Here is a 26,120-nt window from a genome sequence, read left to right as displayed (position 1 = left end):
ATGTCCTTCCTCAAATTTGGAGACAAAAACTGCACACAATACTCCAGGTGGGGTCTCACCAGGGCCCTGTACAGCTGCAGAAGGACCTCTTTACTCCTATACTCAATTCCTCTTGTTATAAAGACCAGCATGCCATTAGCTTTCTTCACTGTCTGCTGTATCTGCATGCTTGCTTTCATTGACTGATGTACAACACCTAGATCTTGTTGTACTTCCCCTTTTCTTAACTTGACTCCATTTAGATAGTAATCTGCCCTCCTGTTCTTGCCACCAAAGTGGATAACTTCACATTTATCCACGTTAAACTGCATCTGCCATTCATTTGCCCACTCACCCAACCTGTCCAAGTCACCCTGCATTCTCATAACATCCTCCTGACATTTCACACTGCCACCCAGCTTTGTGTCATCAGCAAATTTGCTAATGTTACTTTTAATCCCTTCATCTAAATCATTAATGTATATCGTAAACAGCTGCGGTCCCAGCACCAAACCTTGCGCTACCCCACTGGTTACAGCCTGCCATTCCGAAAGGGACCCGTTAATCGTTACTCTTTGTTTTCTTTCAGCCAGCCAATTTTCAATCCATGTCAGTACTCTGCCCCCAATACCATGTGCCCTAATTTTGCCCACTAATCTCTAATGTGGGACTTTATCAAAAGCTTTCTGGAAGTCCAGGTACACTACATCCACTGGCTCTCCCTTGTCCATTTTCATAGTTACATCCTCAAAAAACTCCAGGAGATTAGTCAAGCATGATTTTACCTTCATAAATCCATGCTGACTCGGACTGATCCTTCTACTGCTATCCAAATGTGTCATAATTTCCTCTTTTATAATTGACTCCAGCATCTTTCCCACCACTGATGTCAGGCTAACCGGTCTATAATCCCTTGTTTTCTCTCTCCCTCTTTTCTCAAAAAGTGGGACGACATTAGCCACCCTCCAATCAGCAGGAACTGTTCCTGAATCTATAGAACATTGGAAAATGATTACCAATGTGTCCACGATTTCTAGAGCCTTCTCTTATTCATGTGAGATTCTACCAACAATGGTTGTATTGTTAGCAAATTTATAGATGGTATTTGAGCTATGCCTAGCCACACAGTCGTGTATATAGAGAGTAGAGCAGTGGGCTAAGCACACCCCTGAGGTTCGCCAGTGTTGATCATCAGCAAGGAGGAGATGTTATCACCAATCCGCACAGATTGTGGTCTTTCAGTTAGGAAGTCAAGGATCCAATTGCAGAGGGAGGTACAGAGGCCCAGGTTCTGCAACTTCTCAATAGGATTGTGGGAATGATGGTACTAAATCCTGAGCTATAGTTGATGAACAGCATCCTGACGTGGGTGTTTGTGTTGTCCAGGAGGTCAAAGCTGTGTGGAGAGCCATTGAGATTGCATCTGCCATTGATCTATTGTGGCAATAGGCAAATTGCAATGGGTCCAGGTTTTTGCTGAGGCAGGAGTTCAGTCTAGTCATGAACAACCTCTCAAAGCATTTCATCACTGTCAATGTGAGTGCTACCGGGGGATAGTCATTAAGGCAGCTCACATTATTGTTCTTAGGCACTAGTATAATTGTTGCCTTTTTTGAAGCAAGTGGGAACTTCCGCCAGCAGCAGTGAGAGGTTGAAACCCCAGAAGGGACTTCTTTTGGTCCCCCTCCCCCAACTAGTGGTCAGGGGGGTGGGTGGATCCAAAGTACAGTAGATCTGCGCTGGCTGATGTTTGGTAATGGGAGTTGGGTAGTGCAAGACACAGTGGGAGGATATGAAGATGTTTATTGATTTGGAAGATCACGGTTTTGGGGGCAAGGAATAGGTCCTTGGGGACTGCAGAGTCAGCAGGAGTGGGCAGGTAATATGGAGATCAGTGGTGGCATTCTGGAGGGGGAATGAAGAATGAAGAGAGTGGGTCACAGACTCATCCGCTGCACGTCCCAGTCTGGTGCTCCACAAGGATGAGCAGGTTGCCTCAGAACTGACACCATGAAAGTGAAATTTTGTGGACAGAATATGAGCCACAGCTGCGGTCACTTTTTACGCATGCTATGTATCTAATCACCAACATTGCCCTCCCTGGCCCATCATGTTTGGTGTGTTGGGGGCACAATAAGGCAGGGAAGGTGGTGCGGCAATGATTCCAAACTTTCTCTATAGATTATATTTTGTAAAAGTCTAGATTGGAAAGTGAAAGTCTTTATTTTTTTAGCATAGGAAACCAGCCAATATTGAAGTGCACGTACCTCAATGCTTCCACCTTTCCACACTTTTTGACTCTGCCTTAATCTCACAATGTACCCGAATTTACACCAGGATCCCAAAGTAAATCATACAAATCCTGAGCGAGATTATACATTTCTTTCAATTACTGCTTAACAAGCTAAAAAATATTAACATCAAATCAGTGTGATAGCATATGATTACTCTCTGGAGCACTTTTGGAAGTGTGGGCAAAGGTTAGTGCCCACTTGATTAATACTAACAAAATTACTACACCTTAACACACAATTAGTGTGTGCAATAGCTTTAACACTCAGAATAAATAGAAGTCCTATGTGTGAAATGAGATCCCTTAATAGTCAAATTAAATTAAGAATCATTATAATAAACTTGTTATTTGATAGATCAATCTTAATCTCTTTTGCTTTTCGTTACCATGTTTCACCCACGTACAGCAGAGCTGGATTACTTCAGTTCTGATCTTCATATTAGAAAAACAGATCTAGATGCAGAGAGGAAAGTGGAATTAAGATTTGCAAGGATAAGACAGAACTAGGAGCTCTTAACTGTCTCTGGAAAAGAAAAGCCTTTCATATTTGATAGGGCAGACACATGTTTTCAGATGTGACACAAATTATAAAATAGTTACTGACAAATCCAACAGAGAATTCAGGAGAAACTTCTTTACTCAGTGAAATGGTTAGGACTTCCTTGCATATTTGAAAAATTAAGCTTGAGTGCCTTTTGTTAGAGCATGAAGAAGGGAATAGATAGGTTTAGATAAAGTCGCGTAGTAAGAAAGGGTCTTGGCCCGAAAGGTCGACAGTGCTTCTCCCTATAGGTGCTGCCTGGCCTGCTGTGTTCCACCAGCATTTTGTGTGTGTTGTGGTAAGAAAGCTTGTTTTGCCTATAAACACAAGTTAGAACAAATGGCCTGTATTTGTTCTATAAATGTCACATGATTCAATATAACTTGTTTAATCATGAGGGGATATGGAAGCGCATAGTTGCTGATTCTACCCAGCTCAGTAGAACAAGTTGCCTGACTTCAATCCTGCACCTGACATGGAAGTTGAACTACAAAACATCATAGAAAGGGATAGTCCTTGGTTGAACTCAGGAAAACTGTGGAATATTTTTGACATCAATGTCACAGGATCATAAAGAGCAGAATGAGGCAAAAAATACCAAGAGCTTAACATCACAGAAAACTTAGTAGAGTTCAATAGACAAGGGCATTAAATTAAGCAAATTTAAAAAAAAATAAATGTGGAAGTAAAGCAGATAACAAAGGAAGCAGCTTTATAATAGGATCCAAACTATTTGCAGAGGGAAATTATGTTTATGGTTCCAAATGAAAACCTTGTGCCTATCTTCATAAAAGAAGGAATGACACTGACATTGACATTCATTTGGAAGAATATGCACTGTTTGGAATGATAAACTTAGAGCAAGAAAGACAGCACACTCGAATATGAGAGAGTATAGGGTGGCCTACAATTTGCTCCATGTCACTCTATGTTAGTTAGCCTAATGCTGTATGCAGAAATTATAAAGTGTGAGAATTCCAAATGGGAGGTTCACAGAACCCTCATCCTAAAACTGACATTGTAATTTGGGTCTTGCACTTGTGTATGGATGTGTCACAAGTTCCCCACGAATGATAAACTGTCATGCTGCAGGTGCAGTGTTTGGAGCCTGCACTTAAAGTGACATACAAAGCAACTTCTAGCTACAGGGAGTGTTGCCAATTAATTAATAAGAGGAAATTGAGGTTGGAATGAAATACTGCTGACAGCAATCAGGCTGTGGCAAAAGGGATTATGTAACCTCCGGAGTTTGACTGTATATCAGCAGCAAAATCAAGTCCAAAATACATCAAGGGTAGAATGTTAAACGTTCACTTAGGCTTGTGCACCTTTCTTTCAACTTTTCAATTCAGTGTAAACCTGTTAAATAGTAGAAATTAAGTCATGAATGCATCAGTTTATGGGAATTCAAAGAAAGTTCAATAGTACTTTCTAAGTATTTTTTTCAACTTTTGGGTTCCTTTTTTCTGCAATACTGTTTTTTTAAATACATTTCTCATATGGAGGTGCTTGGCTTTCTCTATAAATAGTGTCTATATCATAGGGACATAGAACCATAGAGTCATTAACAGTAGAGAAGCAGGCCCTCTGATCCAACTTATACTAGTCTTCCTGAGTTATGAGCTAATGAAGTGTCTCAACCTGCCGCATCAACTGTCCATTTAACTCCATTGATGCTGCCTGACCTGTTGAGTTCCTCCACCATCTCTTGATTTGCTCCAGATTCCAGTATCTGGCTGCTGTCTCTTGTGTCTCTATTCCTGAACTTGTCCCATTTGCCTACATTTAGCTCAGATCCCTCTAAACCCTTCCTATCCATATACTTGGATAAGTGTGTTTTAAATATTGCAATTGTACCTGCATCTCCCATTTCCTCTGGCACCTTGCACCATGAATAACTTGACCTGCAGATTCCCCTTAAATCTTCCATTCCTCACCTTAAACCCATGTAGTTCTAGACTCCCCTACTCTGGGTAAAAGACCGTTACAATCCATTTTATAAATCTCTACAAGTTCAGTCCTAACAGTTAACTCCAGGAATAACAGTACCAGCCATCCAACCTTTCTATTTCACTCAAGTTATGTAGGGGCTGAGTTGGGAAACTTAGGCAGGTGGTTGATAGGTGGAAGCAGATAAGGAAAAAAAGAGGCAGATTCCAGCATTTGTAGCCTTTGAGTCCCTATTCATCACCCTCCTGCATCTGACCCCATCTTCAACCTACCCTCTCGTCACTAAAATTCTTTGTGCTTCTATTTTCACTGTTTGCTTTCACTTATCAAAATGGGTTAAAGTGCCTGCTTCTGTGCTGTTTCACTGCATGACTCAATGGCCATCACCTCTCAATTCCAGCACTCCCTTTGCCCCGTCTCTCCTTCTGTCCATCATCGGTGACCCTGTCCATCTGACACGTACCAGCCTCAGTCTCAAAACACCCTCTCTATAGCAGCTAAATCATCTCCTGATCTTGACCAAAAAGGATGACGGGTCCTTGCACCCTACAAATGCTGTTCAATCCTCAGAGTTTCTCCATCAGTTGGCTTTTTACTCAAACTGATATTTTTTTTCTTTAATCTTTATTTCTTCATAGAATTACTGCAATATTTTCTGACAGTGATGAATACTATAATTGAAATGAATGTTCTTATGTAAAACATGACAATGCACCTTGTACAATTGACATATATTTAGTAAAATTAGTCACACCGTCTAGTACCTTAATTTTATTCATGAGTTGTACAAAGATAATTTTGAATTGGGCTTTATAATATGGTACTTTTTGCATGCTAATTCTTTTACTTTTTTCTGATTGTTCAATCAAGACATTTTCTAGTTAGTTAGTATGCTTTGTTAGTAATTTTAAGAGATAACTAACATGATAAAGTATGAAATTCCCTTCCTCTTATGCAGTTTGGTTTGTGACAGCTCCTTAAAATCAAAGGCTACCACTGGAGAATAGGATCCTCTAATACTGTAATTTAAATATGCCTTCATTTGTAATTAAGAGACAAAAATCTTGTGGGTTTTCTAGAAATTCCCGAGTGAATGAATACTGATAATTTAATTGTTCCATCAGAGCTAGGCTGTTACAACTGCCAGCGAGACTTCCTTGCGTATTTGGCTGGAATAATATGTTCTTTCACATTTTGTTTATTAATTAAAATTAAAGTCACAAAAATCGTTAAATCTGCAAGAAAATTTTATTTGAGATGATGATAAACTATCCTAGTTTAACTAACTATGATTACGAAACAATTTAATCCTTTGCCTCAGACTTGGTTTCTATTTTGATTTCATACCTGATCTGTTATAGCATGTAGCTCAGACCCAGAAATATTCACCATCCATTGAACCCTGAATAATCTGAACTTTGCTGCAATGGCCATCTGCTTCACATGTTAACTATGGGCTTCATTGGATATTAAACAATCAGACGTCATTGTCCTTTTAGTTGGCCTGGTCATGTGAATAATAAAAATATAGCTCAGAAATTGGATTTCCCTCTGGTTTGCCATATTAAACTATCATGGCCTTCAGTCTTGGCCCGAAACATCAAATGTACTGTACTCTTTTCCATTGTTGCTGCCTGGCCTGCTGAGTTCCTCCAGCATTTTGTGTGTGTGGCATGATACCTTGAGCTTCTGCCAATTCACCCTACCCCCACTAAAATTATGCAAGTGGCAAGAGAACTACTACAGAGACTGACTTTGAGAAGTGTGCATTAAACAAAGGGATGCACTTGATTCCCAGTGGGCCACACTCACTTAGCTGCAGAACCAGTGATAGGATCCCTTGAAGGCACACTTCCCATGAGCAGGTTTCTCTGATACATTAGTGAATGTCATCTTACTGCTTTCTACATTCATACAGACCTGTTTTCTTTGTTACTAACTTCCACCCTGCTCTCACGTGCCCATGCTTCATCTCTGACTTCCTTTTCCCTCTCTGGATCTGTGTGTGTCCCCTTCAGGGAATAGGCGAGCAAGAAACACCCATTATAAGTCAGAATACACGTGTGCAGTTTGTAACTGTTCTTCCTCTCACCCAGCCTCCCCAAAGGACTGTTCCATTTTCTATCTCCATGCAACTTCCTCCAGTGACGTGCCTTTAAGTTAGACAATAGACAATAGGTGCAGGAGTAGGCCATTCAGCCCTTCATGCCAGCACCACCATTCAATGAGATCATGGCTGATCATCCACAATCAGTACCCTGCTCTTGCCTTCTCCCTAAATCCCTTGATTCCGCTATCTTTAAGAGCTCTATCTAACTCTTTCTTGAAAGCATCTAGAGAATTGGCCTCCACTGCCTTCTGAGGCAGAGCATTCCACAATCCACAACTCTCTGAGTGAAGTAGTTTTTCCTGAACTCCGTTTTAAATGGCCTGCCCCTTATTCTTAAACTGCGGCCTCTGGTTCTGGACTCCCCCAATATCGGGAATATGTTTCCTGCCTCTAGCGTGTCCAATCCTTGCCTTCCTTTCTCTCTGATCGTGACTGCACCGTCCTCCCCATCATAGTTTACTGAAATCTTCATAATATCTCATCAATCTGCTCTCACCCCATCTCCTCCCAGCTAGAGCAAGATTCTGTTTGTTCCCACATCTCCTCCTCCCAGTCTCAGCATTCAACAAATTAACTTTCACACTTTCCTGCAACTTCAATGAGATTCCATCAATAAACATATTTTCTTCTTCTCTTTTCTCTTAATATTTCAATGGGAACTTACCCTCCTTAACCCCCAGTTCTGCTCTTCTATCTCCATCTAACAGCACGTTCTCTTATGGGTGAAGGAGATGGGACATTGCTTTATCCCTAAACAGTCTTTCTAGGTGAAGGCACTCCTAATCTAATGCTTTGCTCACAGTGATCTCATTTACTCTGAAATACAGTTTGGATGACTGCTTTCAGAGATATCTATTCAGTCTGCAGGGGTGACCCTGAGCTTCCTGTTGTCTGTCACTTCAATTCCCTATTCCATTTACACCCTGGTCTACCTGCCTGAGGCTTCAGGCACCATTAGAAGACATTTAGACAAACACATGGATAGTACCTTCACCCTCCCTCACCTTCTTGTTCTGGCATCTTTCCCTTTCCTTTCCAGTCCTGATGAAGGGTCTTGGCCCAAAACATTAACTCTTTATTGATTTCCATGGATAATGCCTGACCTTTTGAGTTCCTCCAGCATTGATAAAAATTGTTTAAAGGGATATGAGCGAAATGCCGGCAGATTAGATTAGCTCCAGAAAACACCATGGTTGGCATGAATGATTAGGCCAAAGGGCTTGTTTTTATGCTGTATACCACAGTGACCATATGACCATAATAACCAATGTGCATTGGCCAAAAATATGAAGGCTTTCTTCTCCCTGTATAAAGAAAGGTAGGGCTTTTCTTTAAAAAAACAAAATCTAAACTTATTGCTTCGGTTTCACTGATGATTCAAAGAAAACACCTGGATGAACAATTCTGTCAATCAGTTCTGCAATTATTTCATTCATCCATACAAGATCCCAGTCTATTAGTTTGTACGTGGGTGGTTATTTTGAGGCACGTTTATCAGGCAGACTAATCTATTGTGCTGTTGATAAAATTTAAGACATTCAAAAATATAGCAATATTTTGATCAACAGCAACGGAGTGGACTCATTATACACAAAATGGATAATACCAGTTAAGATACCTACATAAAACATGTACTTTTTTCATACACAAGGTATGAATAATACTCGTTAGGCCAGCACTTGAGATGATGGTGGATCAACTTCTTGAACCACAGCAGACATAGATTACTTCATTTTCTAAAGAACTGCAAAGGAATTTGAATATTGTGTAAATATCAGTGAACATTTTCACCTTAGACCCATTGTTGTAAGGAAGGTATATGATGGCAAATTTGATGATGATTAGGTCTGGAATATTGCCTGCAGGAACTCCTGCAGCAATGTTCTGGTCTGGCATAATTGACTTCCAACAACAATCTTCCTTTGTGTAATTCTAATCTGTAGATTGGTTTACTCTGGAATTGAATTGACTTGACATTCTTTCTTACATCCTTCACATACATAAGGACTAAAAGTCTTTACGTATGTCTCTGTCTAAATGTGCACTGTGCAATTTATAGTAATTTGTAATAAATAGTATGTGCAACAGTACAATCAATATAGCACAGAGATACAATTGTATCAGTGTGAATTAATCAGTCTGAGGGCCTGGTGGAAGAAGCTGTCCCCGGAGCCTGTTGGTTCCGGATTTAATGCTGTGGTACCATTTCCTGGATGGTAGCAGCTGAAAAAGTTTGTGGTTGGGGTGACTCAGGTCCCCAATGATCCTTCAGACCCTTTTTACGCACCTGTCTCTGTAAATGTGCTGAATAGTGGGAAGTTCACATCTGCAGATGTGCTGGGCTATCTGTACCACTCTCTGCAGAGTCCTGTGATTGAGGGAAGTACAGTTCCCATACCAGGCAGTGATGCAGCCAGTCAGGATGCTCTCAATTGTGCCTCTGTAAAAAGTCCTTAGCATTTGGACACTCATACCAAACTTCTTCAATTGTCTGAGGTGAAAGATTCATTGATGTCAATAGGGGGTTAGCCTGTCTCCATTCCTCCTGTAATCCACAACCAGCTCCTTTGTTTTTGCAACATTGAGGAAGAGGTTGTCTTCTTGACACCACTGTGTCAGGGTGATGACTTATTCTCCATAGTCTGCCTTGTTATTATTTGAGATAAGGCCAATTAATGTAGTATCGTCAGCAAATTTAATTAGCAAATTGGAGCTGTGGGTGGTGACACAGTCATGGGTATACAGAGAGTAAAGGAGGGGGCTTAGGACACAGCCCTGAGGGGCACCTGTGTTAAGGGTCAGAGTGGCAGAGGTGAGGGATCCCACTCTTATCACCTACCAGCGATCTGACAGAATCTAGCTACATAAGGCAGGGTGAAGGCCGAGGTCTCTGAGCTTCTAGTCAAGCCTGGAAGAAATTATGGTGTTGAATGCTGAACTGTAGTCTAAGAACAGTATTCTCACATAAGCATCCTTCTTCTCCAGATGTGTAAGGACAGTATGTAGAGCTGTGCCTATTACATCATCTGTCGATCGGTTGTGTTGGTAGGTGAATTGTAGGGGGTCCAGAGTGGGTGGTAGCATGCTGCAGATGTAGTCCTTGACCAGCCTCTCAAAGCATTTGCTTATTATTGAGGTGAGTGCGATAGGACAGTGGTCATTCAGACATAGAAACATAGAAAACCTACAGCACAATACAGGCCTTTCGGCCCACAAAGTTGTGTTGATCGTGTCCCTACCTTTGAAATTACTAGGGTTACCCATAGCCTTCTATTTTTCTAAGCTCCATGTACCTATCCAAAAGTCTCTTAAAAGACCCTATCGTATCCGCCTCCACCACCTTCGCCGGCAGCCCATTCCACACATTCACCCCTCTGTTTAAAAACAAGTTTCCTTGGTCTTTGTAGGTACAGGGACAATGGTGCATGTTTTGAACCAGGAAGACACTCTACACTGGGAGATGGAGAGATGACCATTGATTTCAGTTTCACCAGGGTCCTTAGTGTCACGCTTGGTCAAATGTAATTTTAATGTCAAGGACTGGCACTCACTTCTCCTCAAGAATTCGGGTTACTGGGCAATTCTTAGTCCTATGTGGAAGCGAAGTCTGAATTTGAGTAGATTGTGACGAAGATTAAGCCTAACCAGTGAGCCTTACAACAGAGATGGGAAGTTATTTTCGTAAACTCTTAGGAACAGGACTGTGCACATTTGGAAAGGCAGCAATTGATTTGTGATAGTCAGCATGGCTCTGTATGGGGTAATCCAGCTTCATTAATTGAGGTTCTTGAGGAGGTAACAAAGAAGACTGGTGAACATTATTTATATAGGTTTTAGTAGGAACATAGAACAGTACCACACAATACAGACTCTTGGGCCCACAATGTTGTGCTGACCCTTTTTATCATAAGATAAAATCTTATGATATAAGATCAAATCTTAAGATTGATATCTTAAGATCAATCTAACCCTTCCCTCCCACTTAGCCCTTCATCTTTCTTTCATCCATGTGCCTATTTAAGAATTCTTTAAATGCCCCTTTTGTATCTGACTTGACCACAAATCCTGGCAGAATATTCCAAGCACCTACCTGACTCTGTGTAAATAATTACCTCTGACAGTTCTTTTATACTTTCATCCCCACACTTTAAAGATATGTCCTGTTGAACTAGCCATTTCCATCCTGGTAAAAAATTTCTAGCTGTCTATTCTTTCAATGCCTCTTATCTTTTGTATACCTCTATCGTCACCTCTCATCCTCCTCCTCACCAAAGAAAAGCCTTTGCTTGCTTAGTCTTTCGTTATTAAAGATGTTTTCTTATCCAGGCAGCAACCTGGTAAATCTCCTATGCATTTTCTCTAAAGCTTCCATATCTTTCCTATAATGAAGTGAAGAAAACTGAACACAGAACTCTTTTCCATAGCATTCCTGCTGAAGGATCTCGGCCCAAAATGTCGACTGTACTCTTTTCCATAAATGCTGCCTGGCCTGCTGAGTTTTGTGTGAGTTGCTCCAGCATTTTGTGTGTGTTGCTTGGATTTCCAGCATCTGCAGATTTTCTTATTTGTGTTTAACTTGTCCTGCCTTGTTTTAATCTTGATGGACTTGTTTGGTATTTAAGCAATTGGCCACATTGAAGTATTTTGTTAAACTCTACAATAATTTATCAAATAAAATCAAATAATAATAAATAACATGACCAAACAAGGTCCATAAATCAAAATTCAGATTGCTTTTTAATTACAAACACAAGAAATTCTGCAGAAGCCTGAAATCCAAAATAACACACACAAAATGCCAGATTGGATTTCCAGTATTTGCAGATTATCTCTTGTTCTCAATACTCCAAGTGTGGTCTAATCAAAGTTTTATAGTTTTAAAGGGTTATTTCTTCAGCGGTTTGAATGGGGCACAACTGTGCAAGTGCGTGGAGGTCAGCCAGTGAGAAGAGTTTAAAAAGAGACAGCGTTATACAGTGGGCGTTGGAGTAGTGGGAGACAGAGTAGGAAGGCTTTGGCTCAATGGGGCTTTGGTGATAAAGGGTTGAAGTGAGGTAAGTTATCTGTTTAGAATACAGACAGAATGTGTGTGTGTGAGGCTGGTTTTCTGTGCTGAGTGTCAGATGTGGAAAGTCCTGGAGACTCCCAGCCTCCTGGATTATCTGCGCCAGGTGTGTCGAGCTGCAGCTGGATGACCTTCGTCTGTTCAGAGAGAGTGAGGAGATGATAGAGAGGAGCTATAGGCAGGTAGTCTCTCCGGGGCCTGGGGAGATAGATAAGTGGGTTACAGTCAGGAGAGGGAAGGGCAAGAAGCAGATTCTAGAGAGTATCCCAGTGGCTGTCCCCCTTAACAATGAGTACTCCTGTTTGAATACTGTTAAGGGAGATGGTCTACCTGGGGGAAGCAACAGTGGTCGTGCCTCTGGCACAGAGTCTGGCCCTATGGCTCAGAAGGGTAGGGAAAGGAAGAGGATGGCAACAGTGATAGGGGACTCTATAGTTAGGGCGTCAGACAGGTGATTCTGTGGATGCAGGAAGGAAACGCAGATGGTAGTTTGGCTCCCAGGTGCCAGGGTCCGGGATGTTTCTGATCTGGTCCACAATATCTTGAAGTGGGAAGGAGAACAGCCAGAGGTCGTGGTACATATTGGTGCCAATGACATAGGTAGGAAAAAGGAGAAGTTCCTGAAAATAGTCGACAAGGAGTTAGGAAGGAAATTGAGAAGCATGACCTCAAAGGTGGTTATTTCAGGATAATGGTGGTTATTTCAGCCTGTGCCATGTGACAGTGAGTATAGGAATAGAATGAGGTGGAGGATAAATGTGCAGCTGAGGGATTGGAGCGGGGTCAGGGATTCAGATTGCTGGATTATTGGGACCTCTTCTGGGGCAGGTGTGACATGTATAAAAAGGACGGGTTGCAATTGAATCCCAAGGGGACCAATATCCTGGTGGGGAGGTTTGCTAAGGCTACTGGGGAGAGTTTAAACTAGAATTGCTGGGGGGTGAGAACCGAACTGAAGTGATGGAGGAAAGGGAGGCCAGCTCACAAATAGAGAAAGCTTGGAGACAGTGAGAAAGGGGGGTGGGCAGGTGATAGAGAACGGACATGCTCAGACGAATGGTTTGAGATGTGTCTATTTTAATGCGAGGAGTATTATGAGTAAAGCATATGAGCTTAGAGCGTGGATCAGCACTTGGAGCTATGATGTTGTGGCCATTACAGAGGCTTGGATGGTGCAGGGGCAGGAATGGCTACTTCAGCTGCCAGGCTTTACATGTTTCAGAAAGGACAGGGAGGGAGGCAAAAGAGGTGGGGGTGTGGCACTGTTGATCAGAGATAGTGTCATGGCTGCAGAAATGGAGGGGTTGTCTAAGGAGTCTCTGTGAGTGGAAGTTAGGAACAGGAAGGGGTCAATAACTCTACTGGGTGTTTTTTATAGACCATCCAATACAAACAGGGATATCGAGGAGCAGGTAGGAAGACAGGTTCTGGAAAGAGTAATAATAATAGGGTTATTGTGGTGGCAGATCTTAATTTCCCAAATATTGATTGGCATCTCCTTAGAGTGAGGGGTTTAGATGGGGTGGAGTTTGTTAAGCGTATTCAGGAAGTTTTCTTGACACAATATGTAGATAAGCCTACAAAAGGAGAGGCTGTACTTAATCTGGTATTGGGAATGAATCTGCTCAGGTGTCACATCTCTCACTGAGAGCAGTTTGGAGATAGTGATCACAATTCTATCTGCTTTAAGCATTGGAGAGGGATAGGAATAGACAAGTTCGGAAAGCTTTTAACTGGAGTAAGGGGAATTATAAGGCTATCAGACAGGAACTTGGAAGCATAAATTGGAAACAGATGTTTTCAGGGGATTGTATGGAAGGAATGTGGCAAATATTCAGGGGATATTTGCTTGTGTTTCTGCATAGGTATGTTCCAGTGAGACAGGGGAAGGATGGTAAGGTACAGGAACTGTGGTATACAAGGTCTGTTGTAAATCTAGTCAAGAAGAAAAGAAGAGCTTACGAAAGGTTCAAAAAAACTAGGTAATATTAGAGATCTAGCAGATTATAAAGCTAGAAGGAAGGAGCTTAAGAACGAAATTAGGAGAGCCAGAAGGGGCTATGAGAATGCTTTGGCAGATAGGATTAAGGAAAACCCCAAGGCATTCTGCAAGTATGTGAAGAACAAGAGGATAAAATGTGAGAGAATAGGATCAATTAAGTGTGACAGTGGAAAAGTGTGTATGGAACTAGAGATGATAGCAGAGGTACTTAATGAGTACGTTGCCTCAGTATTCATTACGGAAAAGGATCTTGTCAATTGTAGGGATGACTTGCAGTGGACTGAAAAGCTTGAGCATGTAGATATTAAGGAAGAGGATGTGCTGGAGCTTTTGGAAAGCATCAAATGGGACTGGAAGGAATGTACCCCAGGCTACTGTGGGAAGCGAGGGAGGAGATTGCTTAGCCTCAAGTGATGATCTTTGCATCATCAATGAGGACGGCAGAAGTTCCAGAGGATTGAAGAGTTGCAGATGGTGTTCCCTTATTCAAGAAAGGGAGTAGGGATAGCCCAGGAAATTATAGACCAGTGAGTCTTACTTCAGTGGTTGGTAAGTTGATGGAAAAGATCCTGAGAGGCAGGATTTATGAACATTTGGAGAGGCATAATATAATTAGGAATAGTCAGCATGGCTTTGTCAAAGGCAGGTCATGTCTTACGAGCCTGATTGAATTTTTTGAGGATGTCACTAAACATATTGATGAAGGTAGAGCCATAGATGTATTGTATATGGATTTTAGCAAGGCATTTGATAAGGTACTCCATGCAAGGCTTATTGAGAAAGTAGGGAGGCATGGGATCCAAGGGTGCATTGCTTTGTGGATCCAGAACTGGCTTGCCCACAGAAGGCAAAGAGTGGTTGTAGATGGGTCATATACTGCATGGAGGCTGGTGACCAGTGGTGTGCCTCAGGGATCTGTTCTGGGACCCTTACACTTTGTGATTTTTATAAGTGACTTGGATGAGGAAGTGGAGGGATGAGTTAGTAAGTTTGCTGATGACACAAAGGTTGGGGGTGTTGTGGATAGTGTGGAGGGCTGTCAGAGGTTACAGTGAGACATTGGTAGGATGCAAAACTGGGCTGAGAAGTGGCAGATGGAGTTCAACCCAGATAAGTGTGAGGTGGTTCATTTTGTTAGGTTAAATATGATGGCAGAATATAGCATTAATGGTAAGACTCTTGGCAGTGTGGAGGATCTGAGGGATCTTGGGATCTGAGTCCATAGGACACTCAAAGCTGCTACGCAGGTAGACTCTGTGGTTAAGAAGGCATACGGTGCATTGACCTTCATCAATCGCGGGAGTGAGTTTAAGAGCCGAGAGGCCAGGCAACATCTATAGGATGAAGCATTGTTGATGTTTCAGGCCAAGACCCTTCATCAGGACTGAAAACATTGTCAGTGCTTCTTTCTATAAATGCTGCCTGGCCTGCTGCATTCCATCAGCATTTTGTGTGTGTTGCTTGAATTTCCAGCATCTGCAGATTTCCTTCTGTTTGCCTTTTAAGAGCCGAGAAGTAATGTTGCAGTTATATACAGACAGACAGACATACTTTATTGATCCCGAGGGAAATTGGGTTTTGTTACAGTCACACCAACCAAGAACAGTGTAGAAATATAGTAATATAAAACCATAAGTAATTAAATAATAAGTAAATAATGCCAAGTGGAAATTAGTCCAGGGCCAGCCTATTGGCTCAGGGTGTCTGACACTCTGAGGGAGGAGTTGTAAAGTTTGATGGCCACAGGCAGGAATGACTTCCTATGACACTCAGTGTTACATCTCGATGGAATGAGTCTCTGGCTGAATGTACTCCTGTGCCTAACCAGTACATTATGGAGTGGATGGGAGACATTGTCCAAGATGGCATGCAACTTGGACAGCATCCTCTTTTCAGACACCACCGTCAGAGTCCAGTTCCACCCCCACAATATCACTGGCCTTACGAATGAGTTTTTTGATTCTGTTGGTGTCTGCTACCCTCAGCCTACTGCCCCAGCACACAACAGCAAACATGACAGCACTGGCCACCACAGCCTCGTAGAACATCCGGCAGATGTTAAAGGACCTCAGTCTCCTCAGGAAATATTGACGGCTCTGGACCCTTCTTGTAGACAGCCTCAGTGTTCTTTGACCAGTCCAGTTTATTGTCAATTTGTATCCCCAGGTATTTGTAATCCTCCACCATGTCCACACTGACCCCTTGGATGGAAACAGGGGTCACCGGTGCTTTAGCCCTCCTCAGGTCCACCACCAGCTCCTTAGTCTTTTTCACATTAAGCTGCAGATGATTCTGCTCACACTATGTGACAAAGTTTCCCACCATAGGCCTATACTCAGCCTCATCTCCCTTGCTGATGCATCCAACTATGGCAGAGTCATCAGAAAACTTCTACAGATGGCAAGACTCTGTGTTGTAGCTGAAGTCCGAGGTGTAGATGATGAAGAAAAAGGGAGACAGGACAGTCCCCTGTGGAGCCCCAGTGCTGCTGACCACTCTGTCTGACACACAGTGTTGCAAGCGCACGTACTCAGTCAGGTAATCAATGATCCATGACACCAGGGAAGCATCCACCTGCATCACTGTCAGCTTCTCACCCAGCAGAGCAGGGCGGATGGTGATGAACGCACCGGAGAAGTCAAAGAACACGACCCTCACAGTGCTCACCGGCTTGTCCAGGTGGGCGTAGACATGGTTCAGCAGGTAGACAATGGCATCCTCAACTCCTAGTCGGGGCTGATAGGTGAACTGGAAGTGGTCTAGGTGTGGCCTAACCATAGGCCGGAGCTGCTCTAGAACAAGTCTCTCCAGGGTCTTCATGATGTGGGAGGTCAATGCCACCGGTCTGTAGTCATTGGAGCCACTGGGGCGCAGCGTCTTCGGTACAGGGATGAGGCAGGACGTCTTCCACAGCACAGGAACCCTCTGGAGACTCAGGGTCAGCTTGAAGACACTGTGAAGTAGGACCCTGGTCAGACCCCACTTGGAGTACTGTGCTCAATTCTGGTCGCCTCACTACAGGAAGGATGTGGAATTCATAGAAAGGGTGCAGGGGGGATTTACAAGGATGTTGCCTGGATTGGGGGGCATGCCTAATGAGAATAGATTGAGTGAACTCAGCTTTTTCTCCTTGGAGCAACAGAGGATGAGAGGTGACCTGATAGATGTGTACAAGATAATGAGGAACATTGATCGTATGCATAGTTAGTGGCTTTTTCTCAGGGCTGGAATGGCTAACACGAAAGGACATAGTTTTAAGGTGCTTGGTAGAAGGTACAGAGGAGATGTCAGGGTTAAGTTTTTTACACAGAGAGTGGTGAGTGCGTGGAATGGGCTGCCAGCGGCAGCCGTGGAGGCAGAAACGATAGGGTCCTTTAAGAGACTCCTGGATGGGCACACAGAGCTTAGAAAAATAGGGGGCTATGGGTAAGCCTAGGTAGTTCTAAGGTAAGGACATGTTCGACACAGCTTTATGGGCCGAAGGGTCTGTATTGTGCTGTAGGTTTTCTGTGTTTCTATGTAACGTTATCTCACAGGTTTTTAACTCAATGCCTCAATAAATGAAGGCCAGCACACCAGGTGCCCTCTTAACAACTATATCAATGTGCTGCAACTCTGAGGGATCAGTGGGTGTGAATCCTAACATCCCTCTATTTCTCCACACCGTTAGAAAATCCTGACATTAACCCTGTTTCCTGCCTTCAAGTTTGGCCTTCCAAAGTGAATCACTTCACACCTTTCCAGAAGCCATTTGACAAGGTCTGGAATGGCAAGCTGATCCAGAAGGTTAAGCTACATGGGATCCAAGGTGAACTGGCTAGCTAAATCCAAAATTGGTTTGGTTTGGTGATCGGAAGCTGATATAGAGGTGAACAGTATGAAGTCAAAAACCTTTTTCTCCTTTGCAGGGTTTTGAAAAAAATGGCAACATGATTGTAAGGTGAGGGGAACTCTTTTAAACACTGAGGGGTTGAAATCTGAAACGTGCTGCTGGAGGAGCTGGTAGAATCAGAAACATTTAAATGGATACTTAAATAGGAAGGTATAAAAGAATACAGTCCATATGCAGGCACTTGGGATTAGCGAGGACTTGGTGGACTGAAGGACTTATAAAGAGTATTCGACGAACCCCCACCCACCCCACCCGGAAATGTTCATGTTTTATTGCTTTACAACATTGAGTCACAGTGGATTTAATTTGACTTTTCTGACACTGATCAACAGACAAGACTCTATCGTGTCAAAGTGCAAACAAATTTGTCTAAATTTATTACAATTATTAAACACAAAATACTTGATTGCATAACTATTCACCCCCTTCAAGTCAGTATTTAGTAGATGCACCTTTAGCACCAATTACAGCCTTGAGTCTGTGTGGATCGGTCTCTGTCAGCTTTGCACAGCTGGACCTGACAATTTACTTTATTACTTTATTGTCGCCAAACAATTGATACTAGAGCGTACAATCATCACAGTGATATTACATTCTGTGCTTCGTGCTCCCTGGAGTACAAATCAATAGTAAATATAATAAAAACTAAAATTATAAATTATAAATAAAAAAATAGAAAAGGGAAAGTAAGGTATTAATTCTTCCCTATCCTTCTTACAAAACTCCTCAAGCTCTATCAGATTGCATGGGGATCGTGACTGAACAGCCTTCTTCAAGTCCAGCCACAAATTCTCAATTTGATTAAGATCTGGACTTTGATTTGGTCACTTCAGGACATTAACTTTGTTGTTTTTAAGCCATTCCTGTGTAGCTTTGGCTTTATACTTAGGGTCATTTACTTGCTGGAAAACAAATCTTCTCCCAAGCCACAGATCTCTTGAAGACTGCGTCAGGTTTTTCTCCAGGATTTCCCTGTGTTTTGCTGTATTCATTTTACCCTCTACCTTCACTAGACTTCCAGGGCCAGCTGTAGTGAAGAATCCCCACAGCGTGATGTAGCCACCACTATGCTTCTTGGTAGGGATGGTGCGTTTTTGATTACGTGCAGTGGTTCGCTTACACCAAGAATAGTATTTAGTCTGATGGTCAAAAAACTCAATTCTGGTTTCATCAGACCATAGAACCTTCTTCTGGCTGACTAGAAGCTCCCACGTGCTGACATTTCATGTGAGTACTTTTCAACAGTGGCTTTCTCTTTGCCACTCTCTCATAAAGCTGCGACCGATGAAGCACTCAGGCAACAGTTGTTCTATGTGCAGTCTCTCCCATCTCAGCCACTGGACACTATAACTCCTCCAGAGTTAACATAGGTCTCATGGTGGCCTCCCAAACTAGTCCACTTCTTGTATGGTCACTCAGTTTTTGAGGATGGCCTGTTCGAGGCAGATTTACAGCTGTGCCATATTCTTTTCATTTCTTGAAGATTGACAACTGTGCTCAAAGGGATATTCAGTGAGTTGGAAAATTTCTTGTATCCATCACCTGACTTGTGCTTTTCAAAAACCTTTTCACAGAGTTGCTTGGAGTGTTCTTTTGTCTTCATGGTGTAGTTTTTGCCAGGATACTGACTCACCAGCAGTTGGACCTTCCAGATAAAGGTGTATTTTTACTACAATCAATTGTGATCTCCATTTAACTAATTATATGATTTCTAAAACCAATTGGCTGCACCAGTGATTATTTTATGTGTCATATTAAAGGGGTGAATACTTCTGCATTCAATTATTTTGTTTTATATTTGTAATTAATTTTGATCACTTTGTAGAGATGTTTTCACTTTGACACAACAGTGTATTTTTCAGTTGATTGGTGTCAAAAAAGCCAAATTAAATCCACTGTGATACAAAGTAGTAAAACAATAAAACACAATAACTTCAAAGGGGAGTGAATACTTTTTATGGGCACTGTACATCACTATGATGATGAACATATTATTAAAGGGCAAGTACAACTTTAGGTCACAATTGCCAAAATCTTTCATTGTTTACTAATGACTAAGAATACACTACTTGGATGGTAATTATCTGGAATGGATAAGTCTGGCATTTTATGGACTGAACATTTTTGGACAATTGTTCAAATTGTTAGGTAGATGCCAAAGTTGTAATTGTACTAGATTATCTTTCCTCGGCACAGATCTTATTCTGCATTTCTTTAACAGTCTTGTTATGATTTGTGGCAAGTATAAATCAGTCAATCATTCACCAAGCTTCAAAAGCTTGGCCTCAGTACCTTCCTCTTGCAACTAGATTCTCAGCGTTCTTATTGGAAAACCAGTCAGTGCGGGGTGGTATTAACATCTCCTCCTCACTACCAATTAAGACAGGCACACCTCAAGGATGTGCGCATAGCTCGCTGCTTGCAATCTCTACACTCATGACTGAGTAGATTAGCACAGCTCAAACACCATCTACAGTGGCATGCAGAAGTTTGGGCACCCCTGGTCAAAACTTCTTTACTGTGAATAGCTAAGCGAGTAAAAGATGACCTGATTTCCAAAAGGCATAAAGTTAAAGATGACACAGTTCTTTAATGTTTTAAGCAAGATTACTTCTTATTTCCATCTTTTATAGTTTCAAAATAACGAAGAAGGACAAGGGCCTGAAGCAAAAGTTTGGGCACCCTGCATGGTCAGTACTTAGTAACACCCCCTTTGGCAAGTTTCACAGCTTGTAAGTGCTTTCTGTAGCCAGCTAAGAGTCTTTCAATTCTTGTTTGGGGGATTTTTGCCCATTCTTCCTTGAAAAAGGCTTCTAGTTCTGTGAGGTTCTTGGGCCGTCTTGCATGCACTGCTCTTTTGAGGTCTATCCACAGATTTTCGATGATGTTTAGGTCGGGGGACTGTGAGGCTATGGCAAAACCTTCATCTTGCTCCTCTTAAGGTAGTCCATTGTGGATTTTGAGGTGTGTTTAGGATCACTAACCTGTTGTAGAAGCTATCCCCTTTTCATCTTCAGCTTTTTTACCGATGGTGTGATGTTTACTCCCAGAATTTGCTGGTATTTAATTGAATTCATTCTTCCCTAAGCCAGAGAAATGTTCCCCGTGCCACTGGCTGCAACACAAGCCCAAAGCATGATCTATCCACCCCGTGCTTAACAGTTAGAGAGATGTTCTTTTCATGAAATTCTGCACCCTTTTTTCTCCAAACACACCTTTGCTCATTGCGGCCAAAAGTTCTATTTTAACTCATCAGTCCATAGGACGTTTCCAAAATGCATCAGGCTTGTTTAGATGTTCCTTTGCAAACTTCTGATGCTGAATTTTGTGATGAGGACTCAGTAAAGGTTTTCTTCTGATGACTCTTCCATGAAGGTCATATTTGTGCAGGTGTCATTGCACTCCCGAGTCTGCTGAATCTTCCTGAAGGCCTTTTGCAGACAAACGGGGGTTTTGATTTGCCTTTCTAGCAATCCTAGATGAAAGTTTTCTTGGTCTTCCAGACCTCAACTTGACCTCCACCGTTCCTGTTAACTGCCATTTCTTAACTACATTACGAACTAAGGAAACGGCTACTTGAAAACACTTTGCTATCTTCTTATAGCCTTCTCCTGCTTTGTGGGCATCATTTATTTTAAATTTCAGAGTGCTAGGCAGCTGCTTAGAGGAGCCCATAGCTGCTGATTATTGGGACAAGGTTTGAGGAGTCAGGGTATTTATAAAGCTTTGAAACTTGCATCACTTGGCCTTTCCTAACAATGACTGTGAACAAGCCATAGTCCTAACAAGCTAATTAAGGTCTGATACCTTGGTAAAATTTAAACCTGAGAGCTCAAATCACTTGGGGTACCCAAACTTTTGCATGGTGCTCCTTTCCTTTTTTTTCACTCTAAAATTGTACAAAACAAAAATAATACACTAATCTTGCTTAAAATGTTGAAAAGAATGTTTCATCTTTAACTTTATGACTTTTGGAGATCAATTCATCTTCTACTCACTTAACTATTCCCAGTAACAGAAATTTTGACGAGAGGAGCCCAAACTTTTACATGGCACTGTATATATTTGCTGATGACACCACTGTTGATGGCATTTCCAGTGCACAGAGTACAAGGGGGTTGTGGACTCAGCCAGTTCAATCACGGGCACAACTCTCCCTGCCATCAAGGACATCTTCAAGAACCAGAACCTCATTCATTATTAAAGGGGGTACCTACCTTCTTTGTGTTACAACCTTTAGGGAGGTTGTACACTTTTGCACTACTTATTTACTTTAAAATTTACAGTAATATTTATATCTTACACTGTACTGCTGGTGCAGCAATTTCACAACATATGTTAGCGATAATAAACCTGATTCTGAATTCATATGAATACTGCTTTCTAAATCACACATCATTTGTCTTTAAATGTTTAACGAGAAATCTTAATCACAGGTACTCAATGTTTAAGCTTCATTGGGAATGGTAATGCAGTGCAAGTTGTCTACTAGAAACAATGCACAAATCGCACCTTCGTTTGCAGTTAATACTCAAAGTAAAATTTGTTATCGTTAATTAGCATCAGTTTGAGTCCACTGTCTGAATTTCTCTTTTTGTGGTCTGATCCTGCAGTCGGATATTACTACTGTGTGACATTATTTTAAGGTGGAAGCACTCTTTCAATTAGTTATATTAGGGAATAAAACAATGTAAACACAGAACAGCTGGACATGTGTAAACATACAATTATACTTAAAATATAATAAATAATAATGAAGAAAGATGCAATAAATATGCTTTGTTATTATACAAAGATAGTTTAATTGTGCGATTAACAATTAATAACCATCCCCTTCTGAACATTTTTGCATAAAGAAAAACCGTGATATGCTTTAAAAAAACATGGTCAGATTTAACAAAATAATTTGTGATCTCATAGTTCCACGTAGCAAGATAACTCAGAGAAACAGATACACGTAATCTTCTTACAGAAATTTATACTGAAAAAAGCTTCAATCCATTGTAAACTGAAGGAAGACACATTGCAAAACATCTATTTTTGTGTTAATTTTATAAGTTATCTAATGTATTTTATTTTATTGACCTATGTTCATTTGCATGATGGTTTAACATTAATATAGAAAATTGCATACACCATAAAGAGTGAAGCCCATGGTATGAATTGCTTTGATAACATACAGCAGTTTTAGGCAAATTTTAAAGCACAATTTTTCAATTGAAACTTTTAAGACACTTTGTATCACTGCCCATCAAAACACATTTATAAATAGAAAAAGTCAGTATGAAAAAGCACAATGTTACATGTAACAGAAACTTCAAAAAATTAATTACATCATGAGGCTAAGTTTTCCGAAAATAAATAGTCTAAATTACACAATTTTTTTCTCAAAAAAAAATGTTGTGTTTCACATTTTAAAATCAGGTAATGACAAGACTCAAAGTTACAGTGATTGCTCTCTTGCAGAATAATTGAATGATGGCAGTGCCATATTACACAAGGCAATTATTGGCATATTTTCCATTAACACTGCATTTTGCAGTGAGCAGTTTCTTCCTTTTATTTGTAACTTTTGCAATATATAGATAAGCACAAAGTTTCCTCATTCACAAATTTGTTATTTCTAAAAGGCCAGATTTTTCATGTGAGTAGCAAAACATAGACTGGTTTAATGGAGAACTGAATCCGGAGTGTTTTATCCATTCAGAACCAGCTAATCTGTGATTATTGGTGGAAAGCTCCTGAATCAGCAATTTATGTCTGACAGCCAATACAGTTACAAACATGAGACAGTACCAGTTTCCTCTCTTGGTACTTTGTACAGAAACTGCCACTAATCAGTAAACAGCAGTTACAAAAATGTTCAAGGCAATCCCAAATGTTTCATATGTAGCTGTTAGTTTGCTTGAACAAAGTGAAAATTTCTAGTGCAGTCTGCATTATCCACAAGAGAATTGTTCAGTCTTTCAATGGGATTCTTTATCAGTTTTTTGTGCAAGTTTGTAAAGACAAATTGGTCTTTCTGATGAATAATGCAGGGAACAAGACGATATTTTTTCAAATAATTATACATCAGTGGCACAGTTTCAAAAAGAAGCTTTTGTGATATCAGGGTCAGTCTTTTGGCTCCTGATCAGAATCTAGGTTATTTGTAGTCCCTTCTCCTGGTAAGGTCTCTTCTACTTTAACCGAATATATTTCTTTCGAACTTTTGCCTCCTTCACTTTCTTCTGAGTCCTCAGAGTCCTCCAGCAACTCCTCTTTTTCATACTCTGCCACATCTACCTCCAGACCTGCATGGTCTTTCAGTTTGCCATGATGCTTTAGATGATAGCGTTGGTTCTGAAAGAACTTGATAATTGTATACTTGGGCAGGTCAAGTTGAGCTGACAGAGTCTGAATTGCCTCTTCATCAGGATACAAACCCACATCCTGTATAAAGCTCTGCAAGATGCCCAGGGCTTCTACGGAAATCTTAGTGCGAGATCTGGGCTTGTGGCGACTCTCATCTTCTGCTTCTGCTGGTGTCGACGTTGGCTGTTTCGGTGCAAGTCGTGGCGTTGCTGGTTGCGGCTATAGGCACAAAATAAACAGTAATTCCAATTTGTCATTGCATCTTAGTATACGGTTACATTTTAAATAACAATCAAGAAAATTTGCTACAGATACAATTAATACTCATGCAAAGTGTAATGGCATTTTTTTAAAGATTTGCTTGTTAAATAGAAGTTCAGTATATTACCAATGATTTCTACACAAAGATATTTACCTGAAATGGTGAGCCTCATAAAGATACACATTCAAACTTCATGAAAAAAACTACCCTTATATGATATCTCTCTTAATTTGTTGAACTATTTGCTGCAATTGGATAAGGTATACCAACCTGAACTGGTTCTGCAGAAACATGCATGATGTGAGATGGTCGGTCTCCATGATGATGAAGCACATTGCTTTCCTGCTCGTAAATGGTATCTCTCTCAGCCTGAGGAAGGCTCAAGAACCTCCTAATCATTGATAAGTTTTCCCAAAGAGTCCGATTGTCTGGTGAAGGGTCTTCTTTCCAACGCAGAAGTTCACATAGCCATCCCTTGTGAATGAAGTGAAAATATAATTTCACAAAATATACCAGAGAGCAAGCAATCATACAGCATGGTAGATAAATACAAGACTTAGATTTATAGAGAACCTTTCAATTTCTTAGAATCTCCTGAAACATTTTAGAGCTTAAAGTGCTTGTTTGGAGTATACGCATGACTGTGATGTAGATAAATGAGCTAGATAACATATTAAAAGGAAGTTCCCACAGAAACCAATTACATGATGTAGAAAGAGAAAATGCTGGAAATATTTTCTACAGGTCAGGCAGCATCAGTTGATAGAGAAACAGAGTTAATATTTCAGGCCTGATACACTCCATCAGACCTGCTATTTCCAGCACCTTCTGTTTTTATTTCAGATTTCCAGTTTCTTTTGTCAGCTCCAATAATGATTATGAGCTTATGATGTTGCTTCATGCTCCGTGTTTATTTACAAGATTCCTGTCTGGCAGCTAGCATTGACCATGGAACCCAATGGTTACATACTTCTGCAGGTAACAAGATTGTAACTGATTAGTATTATTTAAAGTTAGTTTGCATTAAGCTAAAGCAGACTGCAGGCCCTGAAAACGAGGTTCATTGTTGCAGGCAGGTTCACAGAATCTGGAACTCACAGAATCATAGAAAAGTCATGACACGGACGGAAGAGGACATTTGGCCCATTGTGTCAATGGTAGATAGAAAGGAGCAGTTTAAACTAATTCTGCCTTCCAGCACTAGCTTAATAGGCATACAGGTCATTGATGCACATTTTTAAAAGCTTTTGCCTCCAACATCCTTTCAGGCACTGAGTTCCAGAGCCATCACTCTAGTTTAAAAGTGAAAACTTTGAAATTTGTTTTCCTGCTAATCGATCCACCAATTATTTTAAGTCCATGTCTTCGAGATTTGGTTCGATTTCTTCTAGTGCAGTCACCCCATAATTTATGCACCTCAATTAAGTCTCCCCTCGACTTTCTCTTTTCCATAGTAAACAGCCTAAACTTATCCAGTTTTTCCTCATTAATACGATTTTCTATTCTTGGCCATTTCTTCTAAAATTGAGGCTCTCCACTGCAGTCACATCTTTTCACTGGGGCTTATTGGGGAAAAACTAAATTGGAGACAGAAAGCGCTAAGAATTTCAGACTGAAGCCTAAGGTAAAATCTCTTTTCTGACCCAAGGAAAAAAAGATGGTGTTGGAAATT

At 41.1% G+C, this 26,120-nt stretch overlaps 1 protein-coding gene across 1 annotated transcript in view; it reads right to left on the bottom strand.

The window, feature by feature from the left end:
* Positions 1 to 22,620: 22,620 nt before the first annotated feature.
* LOC132395012 (DNA-binding protein SATB1-like) overlaps positions 22,621 to 26,120 on the bottom strand; it is a 139,143-nt gene continuing 135,643 nt past the window's right edge. The window contains exons 10-11 of the mRNA XM_059971342.1: positions 24,719 to 24,922; positions 22,621 to 24,405 (exon numbers count right to left, since the gene is read on the bottom strand). Coding sequence (XP_059827325.1) covers positions 23,947 to 24,405; positions 24,719 to 24,922 — 663 coding nt within the window. The 3' untranslated portion in view covers positions 22,621 to 23,946. The remainder of the gene's footprint in view (positions 24,406 to 24,718; positions 24,923 to 26,120) is intronic.

Source organism: Hypanus sabinus, chromosome 6 (genome assembly GCF_030144855.1).
Source record: "Hypanus sabinus isolate sHypSab1 chromosome 6, sHypSab1.hap1, whole genome shotgun sequence".
NCBI classification, from domain to species: Eukaryota; Metazoa; Chordata; class Chondrichthyes; order Myliobatiformes; family Dasyatidae; genus Hypanus; species Hypanus sabinus.
The sequence above is the reverse complement of the archived record's forward strand: the minus strand, read 5'-3'. Positions and strand labels throughout refer to the sequence as shown.